The sequence below is a fragment of the Puma concolor genome, chromosome E2 (assembly GCF_028749965.1).
Source record: "Puma concolor isolate L17-30 chromosome E2, mPumCon1.1.hap2, whole genome shotgun sequence".
Classification (NCBI taxonomy): Eukaryota; Metazoa; Chordata; class Mammalia; order Carnivora; family Felidae; genus Puma; species Puma concolor.
In genome coordinates, this window is record NC_141681.1 from 36958018 (window position 1) to 36981592 (window position 23575).

Consider the following 23575-nt stretch of genomic DNA (forward strand, 5'->3'; position numbering starts at 1 on the left):
CCAATTAGAGCAAAGAATAAGTAGTGATAATAAAGGGAAGTTAAATTTGATAAAGTATTATCTTCCCCTAATTATGTCATATATATAATGTATTCTGCATGCTCTCACTGTAGCAAGAATATGTTCTTTTTCCCCAGTGACTGAAAGGAACTATTGCTTTTGTTCCACTGAGGTTTGGGGTTAATATGGCATCTTAGACATGGGAGACCATCACCTGGGAAGTACTCAGTGTTTCTTGATGGAAATGCACCATGAGGTTATATCCAGAAACACTTCTACATATACTTATTAAGTTTAACAGAACTTCACTGGAGTAATTTGTTCACTTGAATCAGTATAATGAGTTGACATTCCTCTTTATGTTAACGTGAAGCTGATGTAGTTTAAAAGAGATTTTCCATTTATCCTAGAACCATTATGTCCACTCTACAGAGTGAACATATGCTATGATGTTTCTAAAGTGCAAAGGCAGTGGGAACTTCAGTCAGAGATTTGGCACCTTTGATATATCTCTAATGTAACTTCAGGTAGTCCATAAGACTGGAGGGGAATCATAAGTTTAAGACACTATGTAAATAAGATTTCTATAGAAGCATCATTCAAAAAGTATATCAGATACTTTAGTAATCGTAGGGGAAACATGTTTCTGCATGCAGATAACACTGTTAAAATGATTGGAAAATACTTGATTTGTCACAAGACAAATCTTACCCACTTACTCATGTTCCTCGAGCATTTGGTCTTCATGTTTTCAATGCAGCAGTGCCTTTCTCTAAAATAGCAGAAGTGACTCCTTATAAAATTAACTTGCAAATCTGCAGTATTCTTAGAAAATTTTTTAATTTTTATAATATTTTCAACATATAGTTATCTATATAAAGTATATAGTAATCAAAGTCAGTATGTCAAATAGTGAGTAGAAATGTCAATGATAAAAAGAATGCTCTGTATAGAACTAAGTGCTCCAAATTCAGTTTTTTGGTTGATTTTTCTGGTGTTGTAATCTAAAATTGTAGAAAAGGAGGGCACCTGGGTGGTGGGTGTTGTAATCTAAAATTGTAGAAAAGGAGGGCTCAGGTCAAATCCCACGGTCATGGCTTCGGGGTTCATGTTGGGCTCTGCAGTTAACGTAGAGCCTGCTTAAGATTCTCTCTCTCTCTCTCTCTCTCTCTCTCTCTCTCTCTCTCTGTCTCTGTCTCTCTCTCTCTCTCTGTCTCTCTCTCTCTCTCTCTATCTGTCTCTCTCCCCTGCTTGTGCTGTATAAATGAATGAATGAATAAATAAAATTATAGAAAGGAAAGGCAATTCTCCATTTGGAAAGAGTAACTGAAACAAAGGATCTCTAATGGGTTTTCTTTCTTGTTTAGCTTAGCTTCCTCTCCTTAGCACCTACCAGTTGTTGTAATCCTTTGTTCCCTTTTCACAATGATACACAAACTTGAGTTGAGTTGCTAATGAATGGCCCTTTAAGGATCCATGGAATTATCATCTCATATGAATCATCTTTTTTTTTTTTTTTTTTTTTTTTTTTTTTTTTTTTTTTTTTTAGAGAGAGAGAAAGAGATCGCACACAAGCCACGGAGAGGGTCATGGGTTGGGGGAGAGATAGGGAGAGAGACAGAGACAGAGAAAGAATGAATCATAAGAAGAAGGTTCCATGCTCAGTGCAGAGCCTGACGTAGGGCTCTGTCTCACAACCCTGGGATCATGACCTGAGCCAAAATCAAAAGTCAGATGTTCAACCAACTGAGCCACCCAGTCACCCCTCATCTCATTTGAATCTTGATATTTTTTCTTAATTGTACCCAATAGAAGTCTTCTTCCTTTGAAATCTATAAAACAGTGTCTTTGCTACTTACTTGTACCACTTATGTGTTACCTTCAGAAGTTCTATTTTCTTGACATATCTTATCTCCCAATTGAACTGGAAGCTCCCTGAAGGTAGGATCTATTTTTTATACTTCTTTATATTTCCAAATATAAAGAATATACCAATTACACTCCTATTTCCACAGTACTTGAAAGGAGAAGACACTCATTATGTCTGAAATTATAATGAAGATTTAGTAAAGAATATAACACCAGAAGGCAAGGAAAGCACTCCAGGCAATTTTTATCAACTCACAGCAGTTGCTTTTTCTTTCTTTTTTTTTTTTATGGTAAAAGTAGAACAGAAAAGTGAATAGTTTTTTTGTAGTACAACAAAAGCCTTAAATTATTTATTTCCCTGCCTCAGTTAAAATGCTTTGTTTCACACTTGACAGATGAATGGATTATAATAGTCTAATCCAAACATTTCTGCCATTAACAGGATGGAAATTTCTCTGTCAATACTGTATTTGAAAAACCTCAAAATATGGTGGTGATTGGACAGTCAGCATTTGCAGACTTTGGTAAGATTCTTTTCATCTTTCAAATTCTACCCCTCTCTCTAACCTAGTCATATTAATTTCCCATACCTGAATATAATTGTATTGTCTTCAGAACTATTAAAGATTTAAAAGGTGTCTTTTCCAGTATTATACATGGCATGTGGTCAATTCCTTAACACAAGAAGGGGCCATTTATGACATTTATGTTTAAAGTATAATTTGAACTTAAGGGACTCCTGTTTGCAGGAGTAACATGCAAAACAAGGAAGTCTGTTGAGGCTTTTCTAAAGGATACCAACTAGTGATTATCGTGAAGTCTTCATACATTTCTAAATGATGGAACAAAAAAAATTGGGAGTTAACCTGACCTCTTGAAACTTGAATACTAAAAACCATTTCTATTTACATAATAATTTCAAAGAAGAGTAACATCTATTGTGAATTTGCCAGATGAGGACACATGAATCTCTGTTTTCCTTAAGATTCTACACTGTAAATCAAGTTCACTTTGGTTAGGAACTTCCAAAGCATGTATGCCTCTTTCATCATTTGTCAGTTATTATTAAAAAGAATTTTGTATTAGATAGTAAAGTAGTCTAGATGACCACTACCTAGGAGTTTAAAGCCCACTCTCCTCCTACTTTTCCTTCATTCTGCCAATAAATACCTCAACTTCTTCCTCAGAATCCAGATGACATGTCACCATGTCCAGAGGTCTCAGCTCCCTCATTTGTCAAATTTCAATGACAATTGTATCCACCTCCCAAGACTATAGTGAGGAACACAATGTGAATAAAGTACACTATTGGGCACATAGTAATATGACAATAAATTACTCTATAACATCTTTTCATTGGACTTACCTGTTTTTTTGTTGTCATTACTGCTCTTTGCTCAGTTGGCTCAATCAGCTCTTTGTTCAGTGTCATAGAAATGAATCCCAAGGCAGCTATAACATGTTTAATAGTGTTATTTGAGGGGTACCTGGCTGGCTCAGTCAGTTAAGCGCTGGTCTCTTCATTTCGGGTCAGGTCATGATCTCGTGGTTCGTGAGATTAAGCTTCATGTCAGGTTCTGCAACAGTGCAGAGCCTGCTTGGGATTCTCTCCCTCCTTCTCTCTCTGCCCCTTCGTATGTGTGCATGTGTGCATGCACACTCTCAAAAATAAATAAACTTTAAAAAATAGTGTTATTTGATAGAAATATCAACATCTCTATGTTGTACTGTATTTTAGTTTGGTTATGTTGCATGTTACTTTGATTTTGAGCTCATTTCTGGTTCCTGATTTACATATAGTCTTTAATAAGCAAATAGTGAAGTTATACATGAAAATTTTTTTAAATTTGCTGACTGACTTGATAAGTTGGATTGACAACAAATCCTTTTGCAAGTCTTCCTCTAGAAAAAAACATTATATAATTTTCAAGAATACACATACCTCCCTTAACTCTAGTTAAGAACTTCTATTTGTGTTATGATTGTGTGTTTTATATAAGTGCCTTGACTTTAACAACATTATTGGTAGCTTTTCTTAAAATTTATTTAAATTTGACTAACCATAGACTTTTACATGCAGGTATTGTTCAAATGTGCAGAATATAGGATATAGCCCATTAAGAAACATAACTATATTTCCCCACTATTTTTAATGACTTTAGGTAGCATATCAGTAAACACTTTTATTCATTTTCTTTTAATATGAAATTTATTTTCAAATTGGTTTCCCTACAACACCCAGTGCTCATCCCAGCTGGTGCCCTCCTCAATACCCATCACCCACCTACCCCTCCCTCCCACCCCCATCAACTCGCAGTTTGTTCTCAGTTTTTAACAGTCTCTTATGCTTTGCCTCTCTCCCTCTCTAACCTGTTTTTTTTTTCTTCCCATCCCCCATGGTCTTCTGTTAAGTTTCTCAGGATCCACATAAGAGTGAAAACATATGGTATCTGTCTTTCTCTGTATGACTTATTTCACTTCGCGTAACACTCTCCAGTTCTATCCACGTTACTAAAAAAGGCCATATTTCATTCTTTCTCATTGTCACGTAGTATTCCATTGTGTATATAAACCACAATTTCTTTATCCATTCATCAGTTGATGGACATTTAGGCTCTTTCCATAATTTGGCTATTGTTGAAAGTTCTGCTCTAAACATTGGGGTACAGGTGCCCCTATGCATCAGTACTCCTGTATCCCTTGGGTAAATTCCTAGCAGTGCCATTGCTGGGTCATAGGGTAGATCTATTTTTAATTTTTTGAGGAACCTCCACACTATTTTCCAGAGCGGCTGCACCAGTTTGTATTCCCACCAACAGTGCAAGAGGGTTCCCATTTCTCCACATCCTTGCCAGCATCTATAGTCTCCTGATTTGTTCATTTGACTACTTTGCATGGCATGAGGTGATATCTGAGTGTGCTTTTGATTTGTATTTCCCTGATGAGGAGCGATGTTGAGCATGTTTTCATGTGCCTGTTGGCCATCTGGATGTCTTCTTTAGAGAAGTGTCTATTCATGTTTTCTGCCCATTTCTTCACTGGATTATTTGTTTTTCAGGTGTGGAATTGGTGAGCTCTTTATAGATTTTGGATACTAACCCTTTATCTGATATGTCATTTGCAAATATATTTTCCCATTCCGTTGGTTGCCTTTTAGTTTTGTTGATTGTTTCCTTTGCTGCGTAGAAGCCTTTTATCTCATGAGATCCCAATAGTTCATTTTTGCTTTTAATTCCCTTGCCTTTGGGGATGTGTCAAGTAAGAAATTGCTGTGGCTGAGGTCAGAGAGGTTTTTTCCTGCTTTCTCCTTTAGGGTTTTGATGGTTTCCTGTCTCACATTCGGGTCCTTTATCCATTTTGAGTTTGTTTTTGTGAATGGTGTAAGAAAGTGGTCTAGTTTCATCCTTCTGTATGTTGCTGTCCAGTTCTCCCAGCACCATTTGTTAAAGAGACTGTCTTTTTTCCATTGGATATTCTTTCCTGCCTTGTCAAAGATTAGTTGGCCGTACTTTTGTGGATCTAATTCTGGGGTTCTGTTCTATTCTATTGGTCTGTGTGTCTGTTTTTGTGCCAATACCATACTGTCTTGATGATGACAGCTTTGTAGTAGAGGCTAAAGTCTGGAATTGTGATGGCTCCCGCTTTGATCTTCTTCTTCAATATTACTTTGGCTATTCAAGGTCTTCTGTGGTTCCATATGAATTTTAGGATTGCTTGTTCTAGCTTCGAGAAGAATGCTGGTGCAATTTTGATTGGAATTGCATTGAATGTGTAGATAGCTTTGGGTAGTATTGACATTTTAACAATATTTACTCTTCTAATCCATGAGCATGGAATGTTATTCCGTTTCTTTGTATCTTCTTCGATTTCCTTCATAAGCTTTCTATAGCTTTCAGCATACAGATCTTTTACATCTTTGGTTAGATTTATTCCTAGGTATTTTATGCTTCTTGGTGCAATTGTCAATGGCATCAGTTTCTTTATTTGTCTTTCTTTTGCTCATTATTAGTGTATAAGAATGCAACTGATTTCTGTACATTGATTTTGTATCCTGCGACTTTGCTGAATTCATGTGTCAGTTCTAGCAGACCTTTGGTGGAGTCTATCAGGTTTTCCATGTATAATATGTCATCTGCAAAAAGTGAAAGCTTGACTTCATCTTTGCCAGTTTTGATGCCTTTGATTTCATTTTGTTGTCTGATTGCTGATGCTAGCACTTCCAACACTATGTTAAACAACAGCGGTGAGAGTGGACATCCCTGTTGTGTTCCTGATCTCAGGGGGAAAGCTCTCAATTTTCCCCCATTGAGGATGATATTAGCTGTGGGTTTTTAATGAATGGCTTTGATGATGTTTAAGTATGTTCCTTCTATCCTGACTTTCTCAAGCGTTTTTATTAAGAAGGGATGCTGAATTTTATCAGATGCTTTTTCTGCATCGATTGACAGGATCATATGGTTCTTTTCTTTTCTTTTATTAATGTGATGTATCACATTGATTGATTTGCAAATATTGAACCAGCCCTGCAGCCCAGGCATGAATCCCACTTGATCTCATTTACTCATGGTGAATAATTCTTTTTATATGCTGTTGAATTTGATTTGCTAGTATCTTATTGAGAATTTTTGCATCCATATTCATCAGGGATATTGGCCTGTACTTCTTTTTTTTTTTTTGCTGGGTGTCTGTCTGGTTTAGGAATCAAAGTAATACTGGCTTTATAGAATGAGTCTGGAAGTTTCCCTTCCCTTTCTATTTTTAGGAACAGCTTGAGAAGAGTAGGTATTATCTCTGCTTTAAATGTCTAGTAGAATTCCCCTGGGAAGCCATCTGGTCCTAGACTCTTATTTGTTGGGAGAGTTTTAATAACTGATTCATTTTCTTTGCTGATTATGGGTCTGTTCAAGCTTTCTATTTCTTCCTGTTTGAGTTTTGAATGTGTGTGGGTGCTTGGGATTTTGTCCATTTCTTCCAGGTTGTCCAGTTTGTTGGCATATAATATTTCATAGTATTCCCTGATAATTGCTTGTATTTCTGAGGGATTGGTTGTAAAAATTCCATTTTGATTCATGATTTTATCAATTTGGGTCGTCTCCCTTTTCTTTTTGAGAAGCCTGCCTAGAGGTTTATCAATTTTGTTTATTTTTTCAAACAACCAACTCTTCGTTTCATTGATCTGCTCTACAGTTTTCTACATTGAACTGCAATACAGTTTTCTATATTGTTTATTTCTGTTCTGATCTTTATTATTTCTCTTCTTCTGCTGGGTTTGGGGTGTTGCTGTTCTGCTTCTATTTCCTTTAGGTGTGCTGTTAGATTTTGTATTTGGGATTTTTCTTGTTTCTTGAGATAGGCCTGGATTGCAATGTGTTTTCCTCTCAGGACTGCTTTCACTGCATCCCAAAGTGTGTGGATTGTTGTATTTTCATTTCCATTTGTTTCTGTATATTTTTTAATTTCTTCTCTAATTGCCTGGTTGACCCATTCATTCTTTAGTAGGGTGTTTTTGACCTCCATGCTTTTGGAGGTTTTCCAGACTTTTTCCTGTGGTTGATTTCAAGCTTCATAGCATTGTGGTCTGAAAGTGTGCATGGTAGGATCTCAATTCTTTTATACTTATGCTGTGATTTGTCTTGGACAATGTTCCATGTGCACTCGAGAAGAAAGTATATTCTGTTGCTTTGGGATGCAGAGTTCTAAATATATTGTCAAGTCCATCTGATCCAATGTATCATTCAGGGCCCTTGTTTCTTTATTGATCCTGCGTCTAGATGATCTATCCATTGTTGTAAGTGGAGTATTAAAGTCCCCTGCAATTACCACATTGTTATCAATAAGGTTGCTTATGTTTGTGATTAATTGTTTTATATATTTGGGGGCTCCCATATTCGGCGCATAGACATTTATAATTGTTAGCTCTTCCTGATGGATAGACCCTGTAATTCTTATATAATGCCCTTCTTCCTCTCTTGTTAAAGCCTTTAATTTAAAGTCTAGTTTGTCTGATATAAGTATGGCTACTCCAGCTTTCTTTTTACTTCCAGTAGCATGATAGATGATTCTCCATCCCTTCACTTTCAATCTAAAGGTGTCCTCAAGTCTAAAATGAGTCTCTTGTAGACAGCAAATAGATCGGTCTTGTTTTTTTTTTTCCACTCTGATACCCTATGTCTTTTGGTTGGAGCATTTAGTCCATATACATTCAGTGTTATTATAGAATGATATGGGTTTAGAGTCATTGTGATGTCTGTAGGTTTCATGCTTGTAGTGATGTCTCTGGTCCTTTTTGGTCCTTGCAACATTTCACTCACAGAATCCCCCTTAGGATCTCTTGTAGGGCTGGCTTAGTGGTGATGAATTCCTTCAGTTTTTGTTTGTTTGGGAAAACCTTTATCTCTCCTTCTATTCTAAATGACAGACTTGCTGGATAAAGGATTCTCGGCTGCATATTTTTTTTCTGTTAATCACATTGAAGATTTCCTGCCATTCCTTTCTGGCCTTCCAAGTTTCAGTAAATAAGTCTGCTACTAGCCTTATGGGTCTCCCTTTATATGTTAGAGTGTGTTTATCCCTAGCTGCTTTCAGAATTTTCTCTCTATCCTTGTATTTTACCAGTTTCACTATGATATGTCTTGCAGAAGATCCATTCAAGTTACATCTGAAGGGAGTTCTCTGTGCCTCTTGGATTTCACTGCCTTTTTCCTTCCCCAGATCCGGGAATTTCTCAGCTATGATACGTTCAAGTACACCTTCAGCCCCTTTCTCTCTCTTCCTCTTCTTCTGGAATTCCCATGATATGGATATTGTTCCACATGGTTGCATCGCTTAGTTCTCGAATTCTTCCCTCGTACTCCTGGATTTTTTTATCTCTCTTTTTCTCAGCTTCCTCTTTTTCCATAAATTTATCTTCTTCTTCACCTGTTCTCTCCTATGCCTCTTCAATCCGAGCTGTGGTCATCTCCATTTTATTTTGCACCTTGTTTATAGCATTTTTTAGCTTCTCATGACTATTTCTTAGTCCCTTAATCTCTGTAGCAATAGATTCTCTGCTGTCGTCTATATTTTTTTCAAACCCATTGTTTAATTTTATGACTATTATTCTAAATTCTCGTTCCGTTATATTGCTTTAATCGTTTTTGATCAGTTTGTTAGGTCTCACTACTTCCTGGAGTTTCTTTTGAGCAGAATTCTTGCATTTCGTCATTTTGGATAGTCCCTGGGGTGGCCCGGAACTGCAGGGCACTTCCCCTGTGCTGTCTGGAGTAATTTGTGTTAGTGGGCGGGGCCACAGTCAGACCTGATGTCTGTCCCCAGCCCACCGCTGAGGCCACAGTCAGACTGGTGTGTACCTTATCTTCCCCTCTCCCAGGGGCAGGACTCACTGTGGAGTGGTGTGGCCCCTGTCTGGGCTACTTGCACACTCCCAGGCTTGTGGTGCTGCTTTGATGGGATCTGGTGTATTAACCGGGGTGGATCCGCAAGGTGTTCATGGCTGGGAGGGGCAGGTTTAGCTTGCTTTGCCCTTTGTGGTCCCCTGCGGGAGGGGCCCTTTAGCACTGGGAGGGAGGCAGGCAGGCAGACCCATCTGAGGGATGGGTCCAGAGAAGCACAGCGTTGGGTGTTTGCACTGTGCAAGCAAGTTCAGTGATGGGAACTGGTTCCCTTTGGGATTTTGTGTGGGATGGGAGAGGGAGATGGCCCTCGCCAGCGCCTTTGTTCCCTGCCAAGCTGAGCTCTGTCTTCCAGGGCTCAACACCTTTCCCTCTGGGTGTCTTCTCGCCCTCCCGCTCTCCGAGCAGAGCTGTTGACTTATAACATTCCAGATGGTGAGTCCTGCTGGCTCTCAGAACTCACAAAGTCCAGCCCCTCTGCTTTTGCAAGCCAGATTCGGGGATTCCGCCTTGCTGGGCAGGCTGCCCTTCCACCACCCCATCTCCCTCCCGCCAGTCTGTGTAGCACGCACCGCCTCTCTGCCCTTCCTACCCTCTTCTGTGAGCCTCTTGTCTACACTTGGCTCCAGAGAGTCTGTTCTGCTAGTCTTCTGGCAGCTTTCTGGGTTATTTAGGCAGATATGGGTGGAATCTAACTGATCAGCAGGATGAGGTGAGCCCAGTGTCCTCCTGCGCCACCATCTTTCAAACCTCTCCCTGCTAAACACTTTTAATATATCAGTAAACCCTAAGTAAATATCCATAATGTCTTTTAAAGAATCCATGTATTTTTAGTTGAGTATTATTAAAAAACAAGACTGCTAATGAGTGCAGAAAAGCAGATGTCATTGAATAAGGTTATGAATATTAATATAAACAAAATATACATTTTCTAAACATTAGAATACATCTGTGAATTGCATCCTGCCCTCCATCCTCAACTCCTTCTCCACCCGCACTCTCTTTGAACCAAGTCAAGTTTGACTGACAGCCAGGAAGTCAGCATGATTTCAGAAATTCACCATTTACGAAATAGATAAAGAAAAATAAAAGCACATGCTGGAATAAATGATGGAGCTCACAGGAAGAATCCTGTACCAGAAAAGAGGGTTTAAATGGCTCCCAGTTCACTTAAGTTGTCTAGGAACAGAAGGTTTTTTTACAGCTATGATGAAGTTTTTAGCTGCTAATAAAAAATATTTTGTTAAAGATTAAAAAAATCTACTTTAAAGTTAGGCTCTTCTGGTATAGAATAAGGGTAGGGTGATTTGAAATCACACAAATCAAGAGTCTTTACCAAAAAATCAACAGAATAATTGTTCAGACTAATTATGTTGTTTATTTCCTTTATAAGACAAATTCTATACCAGAAATTAGCTAAATAAAACACCACAGAGTATTATGCAGCTGATGAAAATGATGGTTATGAAGATTCTGTTCAAAGTAAAGAACAGAACAGTGTTACACAATGTAATCATCTGAAACAAAACCAGACTAGAAAGAATATTTCAGACTGATAGTCATGGTTATGTGAAAGCAGGTTAATAGGTTATCTTATTCCCTGTGTTTCATATTTTCTGTTATGTAGTCAGATTGATTTAATATATGAGCTTAATTATGAAAAAGTAAATTATGGAAGGGTAATAATTAGCAATGGCAAGAAAGACAGCAAAGTATGTGCTTAAAGTGTTGTTAGATATTTTTGTCATACTATTTCTAACTAAGTTCATATATAAGTGATCCTGTCCTCTGAGTTGCATGAAATCTTCTTTAGAGTGGTCATATACTTTAACAAGATCTTTAACTCCTACAAATAAAGTACAAAACTTAGACCTTTGTTATGTTTCAAATATTATACTGAATGCCATGTAAGAATGCAGAGATTTTTAAGATAAGGTCCTTGCCTTTAAGTAATTTGTAGTCTTGGGATGCCTGGGTGGCTCAGTCAGTTGGGCATGACTTACGCTCAGGTCATGATCTCTCAGTTCATGAGCTCAAGCCCTGCATTGGGCTCTGTGCTGATGGCTCAGAGCCTGGAGCCTGCTTCGAATTCTGTCTCCCGCTTTCTCTGCCCTTCCCCCGTTCATTCTCTCTCTCTGTCTCTCTCTGTCTCTGTCTCTCTCTCTCTCTCTCTCTCTCTCTCGATAATGCTTAAACATAAAAAAAAATTTAATAAAAAAATAAATTTGTGGCTCAGTCTTGTGGCTCAGTCGGTTAAGCATCCAACTTTGGCACAGGTCCTAATTTCGCAGTTCGTAAGTTCAAGCCCTGTGTCAAGCTCTGTGCTGACAGCTCAGCCTGGAGCCTGCATTGGATTCTGTGTCTCCTCTCTTTGCCCCTCCCCCACTCATGCTCTTTCTCTCTCAAAAATAAATAAACATTAAGAAGAAAGAACAAAATTTGTAGTCTTGGGCACCTGGGTGGCTCAGTCAGTTGGGCACCTGGTTCTTAGTTTTGGCTTAGGTCACAATCTCAGGGGTTCGTGGAATTGAGCCTTGCACGGGGCTCTGCACTGGCAGTGCAGAGACTGCTTGGGATTCTCTCCCTTGCTCATGCATGCATACTCACATGCTCTGTCTCTAAATAAATAAACTTAAAATATATTTTTTTCAAATATATATATGTGTGTGTGTGTGTGTGTATATATATACATATATATGTATATACATATATATGTATATACATATATATACATATATATACATATATATGTATATATATACATGTGTATATATATATATAGTCTAATTTGGAAAGCAAAAGACAAATTTGAAAAAGCACAGGAATAAAGAAACAACTACCATAATATAAGAGACACCAGACTGTATTTCACTGTTAATTGCAGAATTAATGCCATAGACAAGATGTAAAGTCTTATGGCAAATTGAATCACTTTAGGCTAAGAAAGGGTAGGAAGGTTCATGGAAGATGTGAGATTTTGGACTGGACTTTGAAACAACTCTGATGTTTGGTTAAAAATATACAGAGGTATAAAAACAGGGTGTGGTTAGTGACTAGTGAATACACCACTTAGGTTTGAATAGAGTTTCTGTAAAAATGTAAAAACATAAAAATGGACTGGGAACACATTGAATTACCAAATGAGTAGCAGGTGAACAAATGTAAATTTTGTGCAGTGAAAGCAGTGGGAAGTAGTGGAGCAGTTTTGGACATCTCTGTGTTAATACCTTTTTTAAATTAACTTCAGAAAGTAAAGTTAAAATCTTCTGGTCTTTTAGGGCATGCAGAAGGTGTTGCTCCTTAGACATAGAATAGGAATTCAAGTGGAAATTACTAGAATCTCTAAGATGCTTGAGATTTTTATATCAAAAGAGAGGCACATTTAAAGTTTAAAATACAGGTTTTAATAGGGATAAAAACCAGTCAGGAGACAGGTCAAGGCATGAGGTGTTAAGAGCATGCACTTAACTACATCAATTAATGGAAGAACAAGTGTGAGAAACATAAAGAAACAATCAGTCAATTTAGTGATTGATTTGACTGTAGTGAATTAAAAAAAAAAAAAATCCCTGAATGACTAAAAGAATTATTTTCTATACCATCCTTCATAGAGATAGGTAATTAGGAGAGAAAGCTTGTTTGGATACTTAGAGATACTTTAGAGTCATCACATTAATTATACTAATAAGACAACAAAGCGGGAACATTTAAGAAACCTAGTTTCAGGAATACAGCAAGGCAAGTTTAAAAGTCCTCCAAGAGCTAAGAAGTCAAGACCTGAAGGGGGTATAAACAACTTTACAGAGGAATAAGGAGAGAGAAAAACAAGCACTACAAGGTGGTCAGAAACCATTGACAATATTATGACCAAGAAAAGGCCTTTTCATTTACAGGTCACAAGGGCACTAATGGCCTAAAAGATATTGTCTGCAGAACTCTTTAGCAATCTCTGAGCCTTAGAGATCAGCTCATAAATAGTGGCTGCCACTGGTTAGTGTCAGATGAGATACTTGGGGAATCTGCAACCCATAGATGCATCTAATAAGCAGTCATCTTGTAGAAAGCATGTTTTATATCTTATCCTACTATGTAACACTTTTAAACTATATGTTAGAGTTGGGTCAGAATATTATATTCTAGAATTTCTGTAAATAAGATGGTACCTCTTTATTAAATTATATAGGACAAAAAAGTCAAGAAACATAAGGTACATTTTTTCTATCAAATAGAATTATATAAATCAGGCTTAGAGAAAACATTAATTTTGTATACAATGCCAGATACAGTAGAAATCAATAAAGAGCTACAAAACTAAAGGGAAAGTAGAAAGCTTAATAGGGTGGCTCAGTCATTTGAGTGTCCAACTTCAGCTCAGGTCATGATCTCACAGTTCTTGGGTTCGAGCCCCACTTTGCACTTTGCAATGACAGCATGAAGCCTGCTTAGAATTCTCTATCTCCCTCTCTCTCTGCCCCTACCCTGCTCATGCACTCTTTCTCTCAAAAATAAGTAAACATTAAAAAATATTTTTAAAAAGGAAACCTTCATAGAATGTTAGCATATTCTATAGATTGAATCATTTTAAATCTCATAATAAATAAATTTATATATCCAAATCTGATGCTAACTTGTGTATATCAGATCATCATAAGGAGATCACATTTTATTCTGTAAGCAAAGGGAGGATATCTAGCATGTTGTTGGTAAAGCCTGGAAATGATCAATCAGATCATCTAAATAATTTTATAAGAAATAAAAGGGCTAATGAAAATTAAAAACTTGGTCACCCTTGATATTTCAAGATATCAGACCCTTTAAATATTGTGCTGGTTGAGACCAAATATTCAGTTGAGTATTCCCTTGCCTAGCCCAGGAAATAATCATTGATAATCTTAAAGTGAAAGAGAAAAAGCAAGAAACTTCAAAATCAAATTATTTTACGAAGTCTAGATGCTACTAGATAATAATTAGATTTTAATCCAAATTAACCATGGTAGAACTGAAATGCTTAGTTCAAAGTAACGTGACAATTATATTTTCTCTTGTTTTACAGTTAAATATATATTTAATTACAAGCTGTTAAATTAAAATTATTTCTTGTTAGTGCTTGATTTGGTAATAAAAGTAAATCAGACGAGCCATGTATGGAAATTTAAATTTATTATTTAGCCTGAATGCAAATGGAGAGCTGAATGTTCATATTCTCTTTTACAAAAGAATTTTGAAAATTAAATGCCTTCAAGTAGATGATGATCATACTATAAAAGAGGTTGTATAGGGGAAAGTTCTAGGTGTTATGTTTCCTGGGCCTATTTTCAGTATGAGTCATTTAAGACTACCTTTTATTTCAAAGACTTAATAGTGGAGTCTGTTTGTTTGTTTCACACACTTGTAAACTGGCTGCTCTTTTGTTAAGTAGCTTTATTTGTTTTTTCATCAAAAAGTGACACTGAATTCCAATTGAGAATAATCAGTAAAAGAAAAAAAATGCTTGAGGTTTCAGATACTCTCTCTTAAATGTACTACCATAGCTCCTTCACTGCCAATCAGAATTTATTAAGTAGATTCAAATACAGAATATTTTCATATATGGAGTATGGACAAACTAGATATAATTCTTAGATTGAAGGAATTTGAAATATAATACTTGTATTCCTTTGAATGAATTTATGATACAAACATATCAATCAAATAGTTTATTCTTTAAAATTGTATGGTGATCACTTATTTTTCCATTCAGTTTTCTTCCTGTTATATACCAAAAGATATATAAGATGTTAATGTATTCAAAAAATATTTTTTGAGTGCCTACTGTTTGGACTGCTCTATTCTAGCTGCTTGGCATATACCACAAGTGAAGCATATGAGAACCCTGTCCTTATGAAGTTTAAATTCATTTGAGGGGAGAAAGTCAAGAAGAATTCATTAAATTAGTAAGGTGTTTTTAGAAAGTGGTAAGAGCTTTGAAGAAATAAAGTATTGTAATGGGAAGTGAGAGGGGCTATGTTCTGTAGCTGATTAGAGGTCATATTTGACCCAAGATGAAGTCACATGAGGTTTTGGGAAACTGTTCCATGTAGAGATAACACCTAAGCAAATGTTGAAGGAACAAAAAGAAGTCTGGCACTTGGCCAGGTCTTTAGAGCCTTGTAGACCAAAGTAAAGACTTTGGATTTTATTCAAAATGTAATTGGAAGCTTCAAGAAGACTTGTTAGTAGGATATGCAATTAACCAGGCAAAAGATATGATGACTTGGACCTGTGTAATCATTAGGAGATAAGAGAAGGGGTCATACTTAGGAGATGTTGGAGACAAAGTTGATGGGACTTACTGATTGATATTGGAGGGAAGAGAAGAAGAAAGGATGACTTACAGGTTTGGGGCTTGAACAACTGTCTGGATATTGATACCATTCACCGAGGTAGAAAAGGAGTAGAAAGAGGAAGTTCTGTAAATAGTTCTGTTTTGGACATGTTAAGTTTGAGATGTCTGTTCCACACTAAAACAAGATACAAATGGGAGATACAAGCTCTGGAGAGGCACAGAGTTGGGTATCATTGTATCCTTGTTAAAATGCCTTTTAGATGATGGATGAGGGGTAAATGAAAGAGTACCTGCCCAAAGTATCCCACCTTTCTTCCTAATTGTATAAAAATGTAACTGTATTCCAGCCACATTGGCCTCTTTGTATCCTTCAGACAGGCCAGGCATGGTTTCCCCTGAGGGCTTCTGCCCTTGCTCATTCCTCTCTGTAGAATGTTCTTTCTCCAGATATTTCTCATGGGTCACTCCCTCACAACCTTCTAGTCTTGCTAAAATAATGCCTATTGCAGGCTACCTTCTCTGATCACTGTATTTAAATTCTACCCCTCCCCCCCGCCCCCAGCACTCCTATGTCCTTTCCCTCTTTATTTTTCTCCATAGCATTGAACAGTGGCATATGCTGCATTTTACTCTTGTACTCACTAGAATATACTCCATTGTTGTGTTTTGTCCACTGCTATATATCATGCCTGGAGCGGTGCCAGTCACTTTGTAAATTCTCAATGAATAATTTTGAATGAATAATTTAATTAAATGAAAATATATTCTAGTTTATTTAACTAATTGGTTTTTAAGAATTGGGCCCAAATTTAGGATATATTTTAAGTATCTTTAACCCTAATCCTACTAAACCAGAACTTCTAAGTGTCATTTACATGATGAGGACTGATCTAACATTATTTTTGCTCATTTTGATTAAAGCTAAGTGCTTGAACTAAAAAGTGTTCTGAATCTTTAAAATAGATGGGTGCTGGGGCGGAGTCAGTTAAGCATCCAGCTCTTGATTTTGACTCAGGTCATGATCTCATGGTTCATGGGTTCGAGCCCTTCATCGGGCTCTGTGCTGATGGTGTGGAGCCTGCTTAGGATTCTCTCTCTCTCCCTCTCTGTCTGCACCCCCTGCTCACTCACTCCCTTCTCTCAAAAATAAATAAATAAACTTTAAAAAATAAAATGAAATAGATAAGTGCTGATTTCACTGGGAGACATCCTGGGTTCTTACAGATTTTTATTCTTGGTCCTCGTATTTCTGTTTTTCTAATTCGTGAATTCTGACAACATGTATTATCTATAGTATTTATATTATTTAACACTGAAACAAGTGTATTTGAACAGCTTCTCACTATTTTTTTTATCTTTCTAGACATGATTAAAGTAAAAGCAACCAATTTAAAAATTTTTCTCTCTAACCTGCTAGACCTTGGTTTCCCTCCACCTGACCTGTCCCTATCACAGCAAAGATAATACTGTTATAAATTTTTGATAAAACTAAAATATTTTATATGCACACATTGCCATTTGGAGCCTAAAGTGAATAGATGTTTTTGGAATATTCTAAGTCCAGTTTGTTCCATTCCATGTCACTATGGTGATTGCACTGCAATGGTTGCCATAGCAAAAGTGATTATTCTCTGAGTTTCTACTTTCTAGCAAAGACTCAGGCATCTATCTTGGTGAGTCATGGATGCCAGATGTGATTCTGATAAAATATTTTGAATGCTTTTTGATTGGAATGGTAATTTATATACAAATTATAAAATTGCTGCTTCAGAGTCCTGATTTTATACATACTCAGCATTTAAAGCAGAGTTAAAGCTGTATTCATTTCTTTTAAGATACACAAGCATGAGGAAAAACCAGGACCCTAAATCCCTAAAGCCTTTATGTACAGGTTTGTGTATGTAATATGAATTTTTGCCTTTGTAGGTAAGAAGGTTTTTAGTAAAACTATACCTCTGAAGACATTCTATATTCTCAAAACTACACTGTTTTTATTTTTTTAATTATGCAAGGTATTAGAGTGTATAATTCACCCTTTGAATATTAAAAATTCTGTAGGATAATTATTTTACATTATTACATTTCTATTTGTAATTGAACGAGTGATATTCTTGATACTTTCTGATATAACCCACAACTTAATTGGGACAGTTGTCTCTCTAAGCCTGTCTCAATTAGTAGAATGAATCTTTGCTAAGTAGAGCAATCCATGTGACTGCCCTATGAACTTCAGCAGGCATTTTTTTCCTTATTTGATTGCCACAGTACTAGGAAAGTGATTATTGCAGGGTCTGGCCTATTCTTAGATCTTGTAGTTACATACCACCTGGGAAAGATGAAAGACAGTGAAATTTATTCCTCTTTGGTATATTACACCGGAGGGGAATTCTCTGCTATCAGAGCAATAAAGAAGGCTGAGAATAAATTATGAAGGTCCCAGTGCCACCCCCTTTCTAAATGTCCTGTTCATTTTCAAACAACTTAGGCTTTCATTTCAAACCCGTTTTCATCCATCAAAATGCTGCTTTTTCATTCTGTGTAAATGCCCCATCCATTCATAAGCAAAAGCAAAGATGTAATTCTTTGATGTAGGTAGGTACACAGCTCTTCTGTGCTTAACCCTCACCCACTAAAGAGTTGAGTGATGGATTGGATGGATGGATGGATGGATGGATGGATGGATGGATGGATAGTTAGCTAGATAGTGGATGAGTAGTGGATGGATGGATGGGTGAAAGTACCTTTTGTGACAATCCTTGGTCCAGAGCAATCCATTCCCATAGCAGCTCTCACAAAGCAATGCCATCTTCCTATTCTGTCCAGCAGTAGCAAGTCATTCCTTTTTATTCCCTATCACATACAGAGATGAATGGTATTATCTGTACTTAAACTGCTCCTTCCTTATCATTTTACCTCAATAATTAATTTATTTATTTTTGAATTTACATCCAAGTTAGCATATACTGCAACAATGATTCCAGAAGTAGATTCCTTACTCCCCCTAGCCCATTTAGCCCATCCCCCCTCCGACAACCACTCCAGCAACCCTCTGTTTGTTCTCCGTATTTAAGAGTCTCTTATATTTTGTCCACCTCCCTGCTTTTATATTATTTTTGCTTCCCTTCCCTTATGTTCATCTGTTTTGAATCTTAAAATCGTCATATGAGTGAAGTCATATTTGTTTTTCTCTGACTAACTTTGCTTAGCAAAAAACCCTCTAGTTCCATCCATATAATTGTGAATGGCAAGATTTCATTCTTTTTGATTGCCAAGTAATATTCCATTGTGTATGTGTATGTGTGTGTGTGTGTGTATATATATATGTGTGTGTGTGTATATATACACACACACACACACACACACACATACATACATACCATATCTTCTTTATGCATTCACCCATCGATGGACAGTTGGACTCTTTGCATACTTTGGCTATTGTTGATAGTGCTGCTATAAACATTGGGGTGCATGTGCCCCTTCAAAACAGCATACCTGTATCCCTTGGATAAATAACTACTAGTGCAATTGCTGGGTCGTAGGGTAGTTCTATTTTTAATCTTTTGAGGAACCTCCATACTGTTTTCCAGAGTGGCTGCACCAGCTTGCATTCCCACCAACAATGCAAAAGACATCCTCTTTCTCCACATCCTTGCCAACATCTGTTGTTGTCTGAGTTGTTAATGTTAGCCATTCTGATAGGTGTGAGGTGATAGCTCATTGTGGTTTTGATTTGTATTTCCCTGATGATGAGTCATGTGCAGCATTTTTTCATGTGTTGGTTGGCCATCTGGGTGTCTTCTTTGGAGAAGTGTCTGTTCATGACTTTTGCCCATTTCTTCACTGGATTATTTGTTTTTTGGGTGTTGAGTTTGATAAGTTCTTTATAGATTTTGGATACTAACCCTTTATCTGATACGTCGTTTGCAAATATCTTCTCCCATTTTGTTGGTTGTTGATTGTTTCCTTCACTGTGCAGAAGCTTTTTATTTTGATGAGGTCCCAATAGTTCACTTTTGCTTTTGTTTACCTTGCTTCCAGAAATGCATTGAGTAAAAAGTTGCTGCGGCCAAGGTCAAGAGGTTTTTGCCTGCTTTCTCCTTGAGGATTTTGATGGCTTCCTGTCTTACATTTAGGTCTTTCATCCATTTGAGTTTATTTTTGTGTATGGTGTAAGAAAGTGGTCCAGGTTCATTTTTCTACTTGTCGTTGTCCAGTTTTCCCAGCACCACTTGCTGAAGAAACTGTCTTTATTCCATTGGATATTCTTTTCTGCTTTGTCAAAGATCAGTTGGCCATACGTTTGTGAGTCCATTTCTGGGTTCTCTATTCTGTTTCATTGATCTGAATGTCTTGTTTTTGTGCCTGTACCATACTGTCTTTATGATTACAGCTTTTTAATACAGCTTGAAGTCCAGGATCGTGCTGCCTCCAGCTTTGGTTTTCTTTTTCAAGATTGCTTTGGCTATTCAGGGTCTTTTCTGGTTCCATACAAATTTTAGGATTGTGTGTTCTAGCTCTGTGAAGAGTGCTGGTGTTATTTTGATAGGGATTGCATTGAATATGTAGATTGCTTTGGGTAGTATTGACATTTTAACAATATTTGTTCTTCCTATCCAGGAGGATGGAATATTTTTCCATTTTCTTGTGTCTTCAATTTCTTTCATAAGCTTTCTGTAGTTTTCAGTTACAGATTTCTCACCTCTTCACCTAGATTTATTCCTAGGTATTTTATGATTTTTGATGCAATTGTAAATGGGATCGATTCCTTGATTTCTTTCTGTTGCTTCATTATTGGTGTATAGGAATGCACTGACTTCTGTGCATTGATTTTATATCCTGCGACTTTGCTGAATTCATGCATCAGCTCTAGCAGTTTTTTGGTGGAATCTTTTGGGTTTTCATGTAGAGTGTCATGTCATCTGCAAAGAGTGAAAGTTTGATCTCCACCTGGCCAATTTGGATGCTTTTTATTTCTTTGTGTTGTCTGATTGGTGAGGCTAAGACTTCCAATACTATGTTGAATAACTGGTGAGAGTGGACATCCCTGTCTTTTCCTGACCTTAGGGGGAAAGCTCTCAGTGATTCCCCATTGAGGATGATATTAGACGTGGGTCTTTCATAAATGACTTTTATGATCTCGAGGTATGAGCCTTCTATCCCTACTTTCTTGAGAGTTTTTATCAAGAAAGGATGCTGTATTTTGTCAAATGCTTTCTCTGCATCTATTGAGAGGATCGTGCAGTTCCTGTCATTTCTTTTATTGATGCGATGAATCGCATTAGTTGTTTTGCAGATATTGAACCAGCCCTACATCCCAGGTATAAATCCCACTTGGCTGTGGTGAATAATTTTTTTAATGTATTGTTGGATCTGGTTGGCGAATATCTTGTTGAGGAGTTTTGCATCCGTGTTCATCAGGGAAATTGGTCTATAGTTCTCCTTTTTAGTGGGGTCTCTGTCTGGTTGGAATCAAGGTAATACTGGCTTCATAGGAAGAGTTTGGAAGTTTTCTTTCCATTTCTATTTTTTGGAACAGCTTCAAGAGAATAGGTGTTAACTCTTCCTTAAATGTTTGGTAGAATTCCCCTTGGAAAGCCATCTGGCTTTGGACTCTTGTTTTTTGAGAGACTTTTGATTACTAATTCAATTTTTTTACTGGTTATGAGGCCGTTCAAATTTTCTGTTTCTTCCTTTTTCAGTTTTGGTAGTTTATATGTTTTACGAATTTGTCCATTTCTTCCAGATTACCCATTTTATTGGCATATAATTGCATATAATTTCATATTAGTTTGTATTTCTGCTGTGTTGTGATCTCTCCACTTTCATTCTTGATTTTATTTCTTTAGGTGCTTTCCTTGTTTTTGATCAAACTGGCTAGGGGTTTATCAATTTGTTAATTCTTTCAAAGAACCAGCTTCTGGTTTCATTGATAAGTTCTACTGTTTTTTTGATTTCAATAGCATTAATTTCTGCTCTAATCTTTATTATTTCCTGTCTTCTGCTGGTTTTTGGTTTTATTTGCTGTTCTTTTTCCAGCTCTTTAAGGTGTAAGGTTAGGTTGTGTATCTGAGACCTTTCTTCCTTCTTTAGGAACGCCTGGATTACTATATACTTCCCTCTTATGCCTGTCTTTGCTGTGTCCCAGAGGTTTTGGGCTGTGTTGTTATCATTTTCATTGGCTTCCATGTTCTTTTTAATTTCCTCTTTAACTTCTTGGCTAGCCCATTCATTCTTTAGTAAGATGTTCTTTAGTCTCCCAAGTATTTGTTATCTTTCCAAATTTTTTCTTGTGGTTAATTTCGAGTTTCATACCCTTGTGGTCTGAAAATATGCACGGTATGATCTCAGTTTTTCCGTACTTGTTGAGGGCTGATTTGTGTCCCAGTATGTGATCTCTTCTGGAGAACGTTGCATGTGCACTGGAGAAGAATGCATATTCCACTGCTTTAGGATGAAATGTTCTAATATATCTGTTAAGTCCATCTGGTCCAGTGTGTCATTCAAAGCCTTTGTTTCCTTGTTGATTTTATGTTTAGAAAATCTACCCATTGTTTTCAGTGGGGTGTTTGAGTCCCGTACTATTCTTGTATTCTATCAATGAGATTCTATCAATCTTGTTTTTTGTTTTTTTATGTTTGTGATTAGTTCATTGTATATTTGAGTGCTCTCACATTTGGAGCATATATGTTTACAATTGTTAGGTCTTCTTGGTGGATAGACCCCTTAATTTTGATATAATGTCCTTCTTCATCTCTTGTTACATTTTTTATTTTGAAGTCTAGATTGTCTGATATATGTATGGCTACTCCAGCTTTCTTTTGTCAACCATTAGCATGATAGATGGTTCTCCATCCCCTTACTTTCAATCTGAAGGTGTCTTTAGGTCTAAAGTGGGTCTTTTGTAAACAGCATATAGATGGATCTTGTTTTCTTATCCATTCTGTTACCCTGTGTCTTTTGATTGGAGCATTTAGTCCAATGACGTTTAGAGTACTAAAAGATATGAATTTATTGCCATTATGTTGCCTGTAGAGTTAGAGTTTCTGGTGTTCTCTGGTCCTTTTCTAGTCTTTGTTGCTTTTGGTCTTTTTTTTTTTTTTTTTTTTTTTTTTTTTTTTTGTCTTTTCTCCCCTCAGAGAGTCCCCCTTAAAATTTTTGCAGGGCTGGTTTAGTGGTCACAAACTCCTTTAATTTTTGTTTGTTTGGGAAACTTTTTATCTCTCCTATTTTGAATGACAGCCTTGCTGGATAAAGAATTCTTGGCTCCATAGTTTTCCAATTCAGCACATTGAATATATCCTGCCAGTCATTTCTGGCCTGCCAGGTTTCTGTGGGTAGGTCTGCTGCAAACCTGATCTGTCTTCCTTTGTGGGTTAAGGACTGTTTTTCCCTTGCTGCTTTCATGATTCTTTCCTTGCCTGAGTATTTTGTGAATTTGACTATGATTTGCCTTGTTGATGATCAGTTTTTGTAATATCTAATGGGAGTCCTTTGTGCTTCCTGGATTTTTGTGTCTGTGTCTTTCCCTAGGTTAGGAAGATTTTCTGCTATGATCTCCTCACATTACCCTTCTACCCCATTTTCTCTCTCCATTCCTCTTCTGGGACCCCTATGATTCTGATGTTGTTCCTTTTTAATGAGTCACTGATTTCCCTAATTCTTAAATTGTGCTCTTTTGCCTTAGTCTCCCTCTTTTTTCTGCTTCATTATTCTCCATAAGTTTATCCTCTATATCCCTGATTCACTGCTCTGCCTCATCCATCCTTGCCACATCCATTCAAGATAGCAGCTCAGTTATAGCATTTTTTATTTCCTCCTCACTAGGTTTTACTTCTTTTATCTCCTCAGAAAGGTCTTCTAATCTATTTTCAATCCCAGCTAGTATTCTTATTATCGATTGTAAATTCTGGTTCATACATCTTGCTTATATCTCTGTTGATTAAGTCCCTGGCTGTCATTTCTTCCTGCTCTTTCTTTTGGGGTGAAT

The 23575-nt window shown here is 36.9% G+C and overlaps 1 protein-coding gene across 2 annotated transcripts in view; it reads left to right on the forward strand.

The window, feature by feature from the left end:
* Positions 1 to 23575, forward strand: part of ITFG1 (integrin alpha FG-GAP repeat containing 1) — a 358049-nt gene that overhangs the window by 105073 nt on the left and 229401 nt on the right. For both annotated transcript variants that reach the window (XM_086689522.1, XM_086689523.1), the window contains one exon: positions 2312 to 2393. In XM_086689522.1, coding sequence (XP_086545648.1) covers positions 2312 to 2393 — 82 coding nt within the window. The remainder of the gene's footprint in view (positions 1 to 2311; positions 2394 to 23575) is intronic.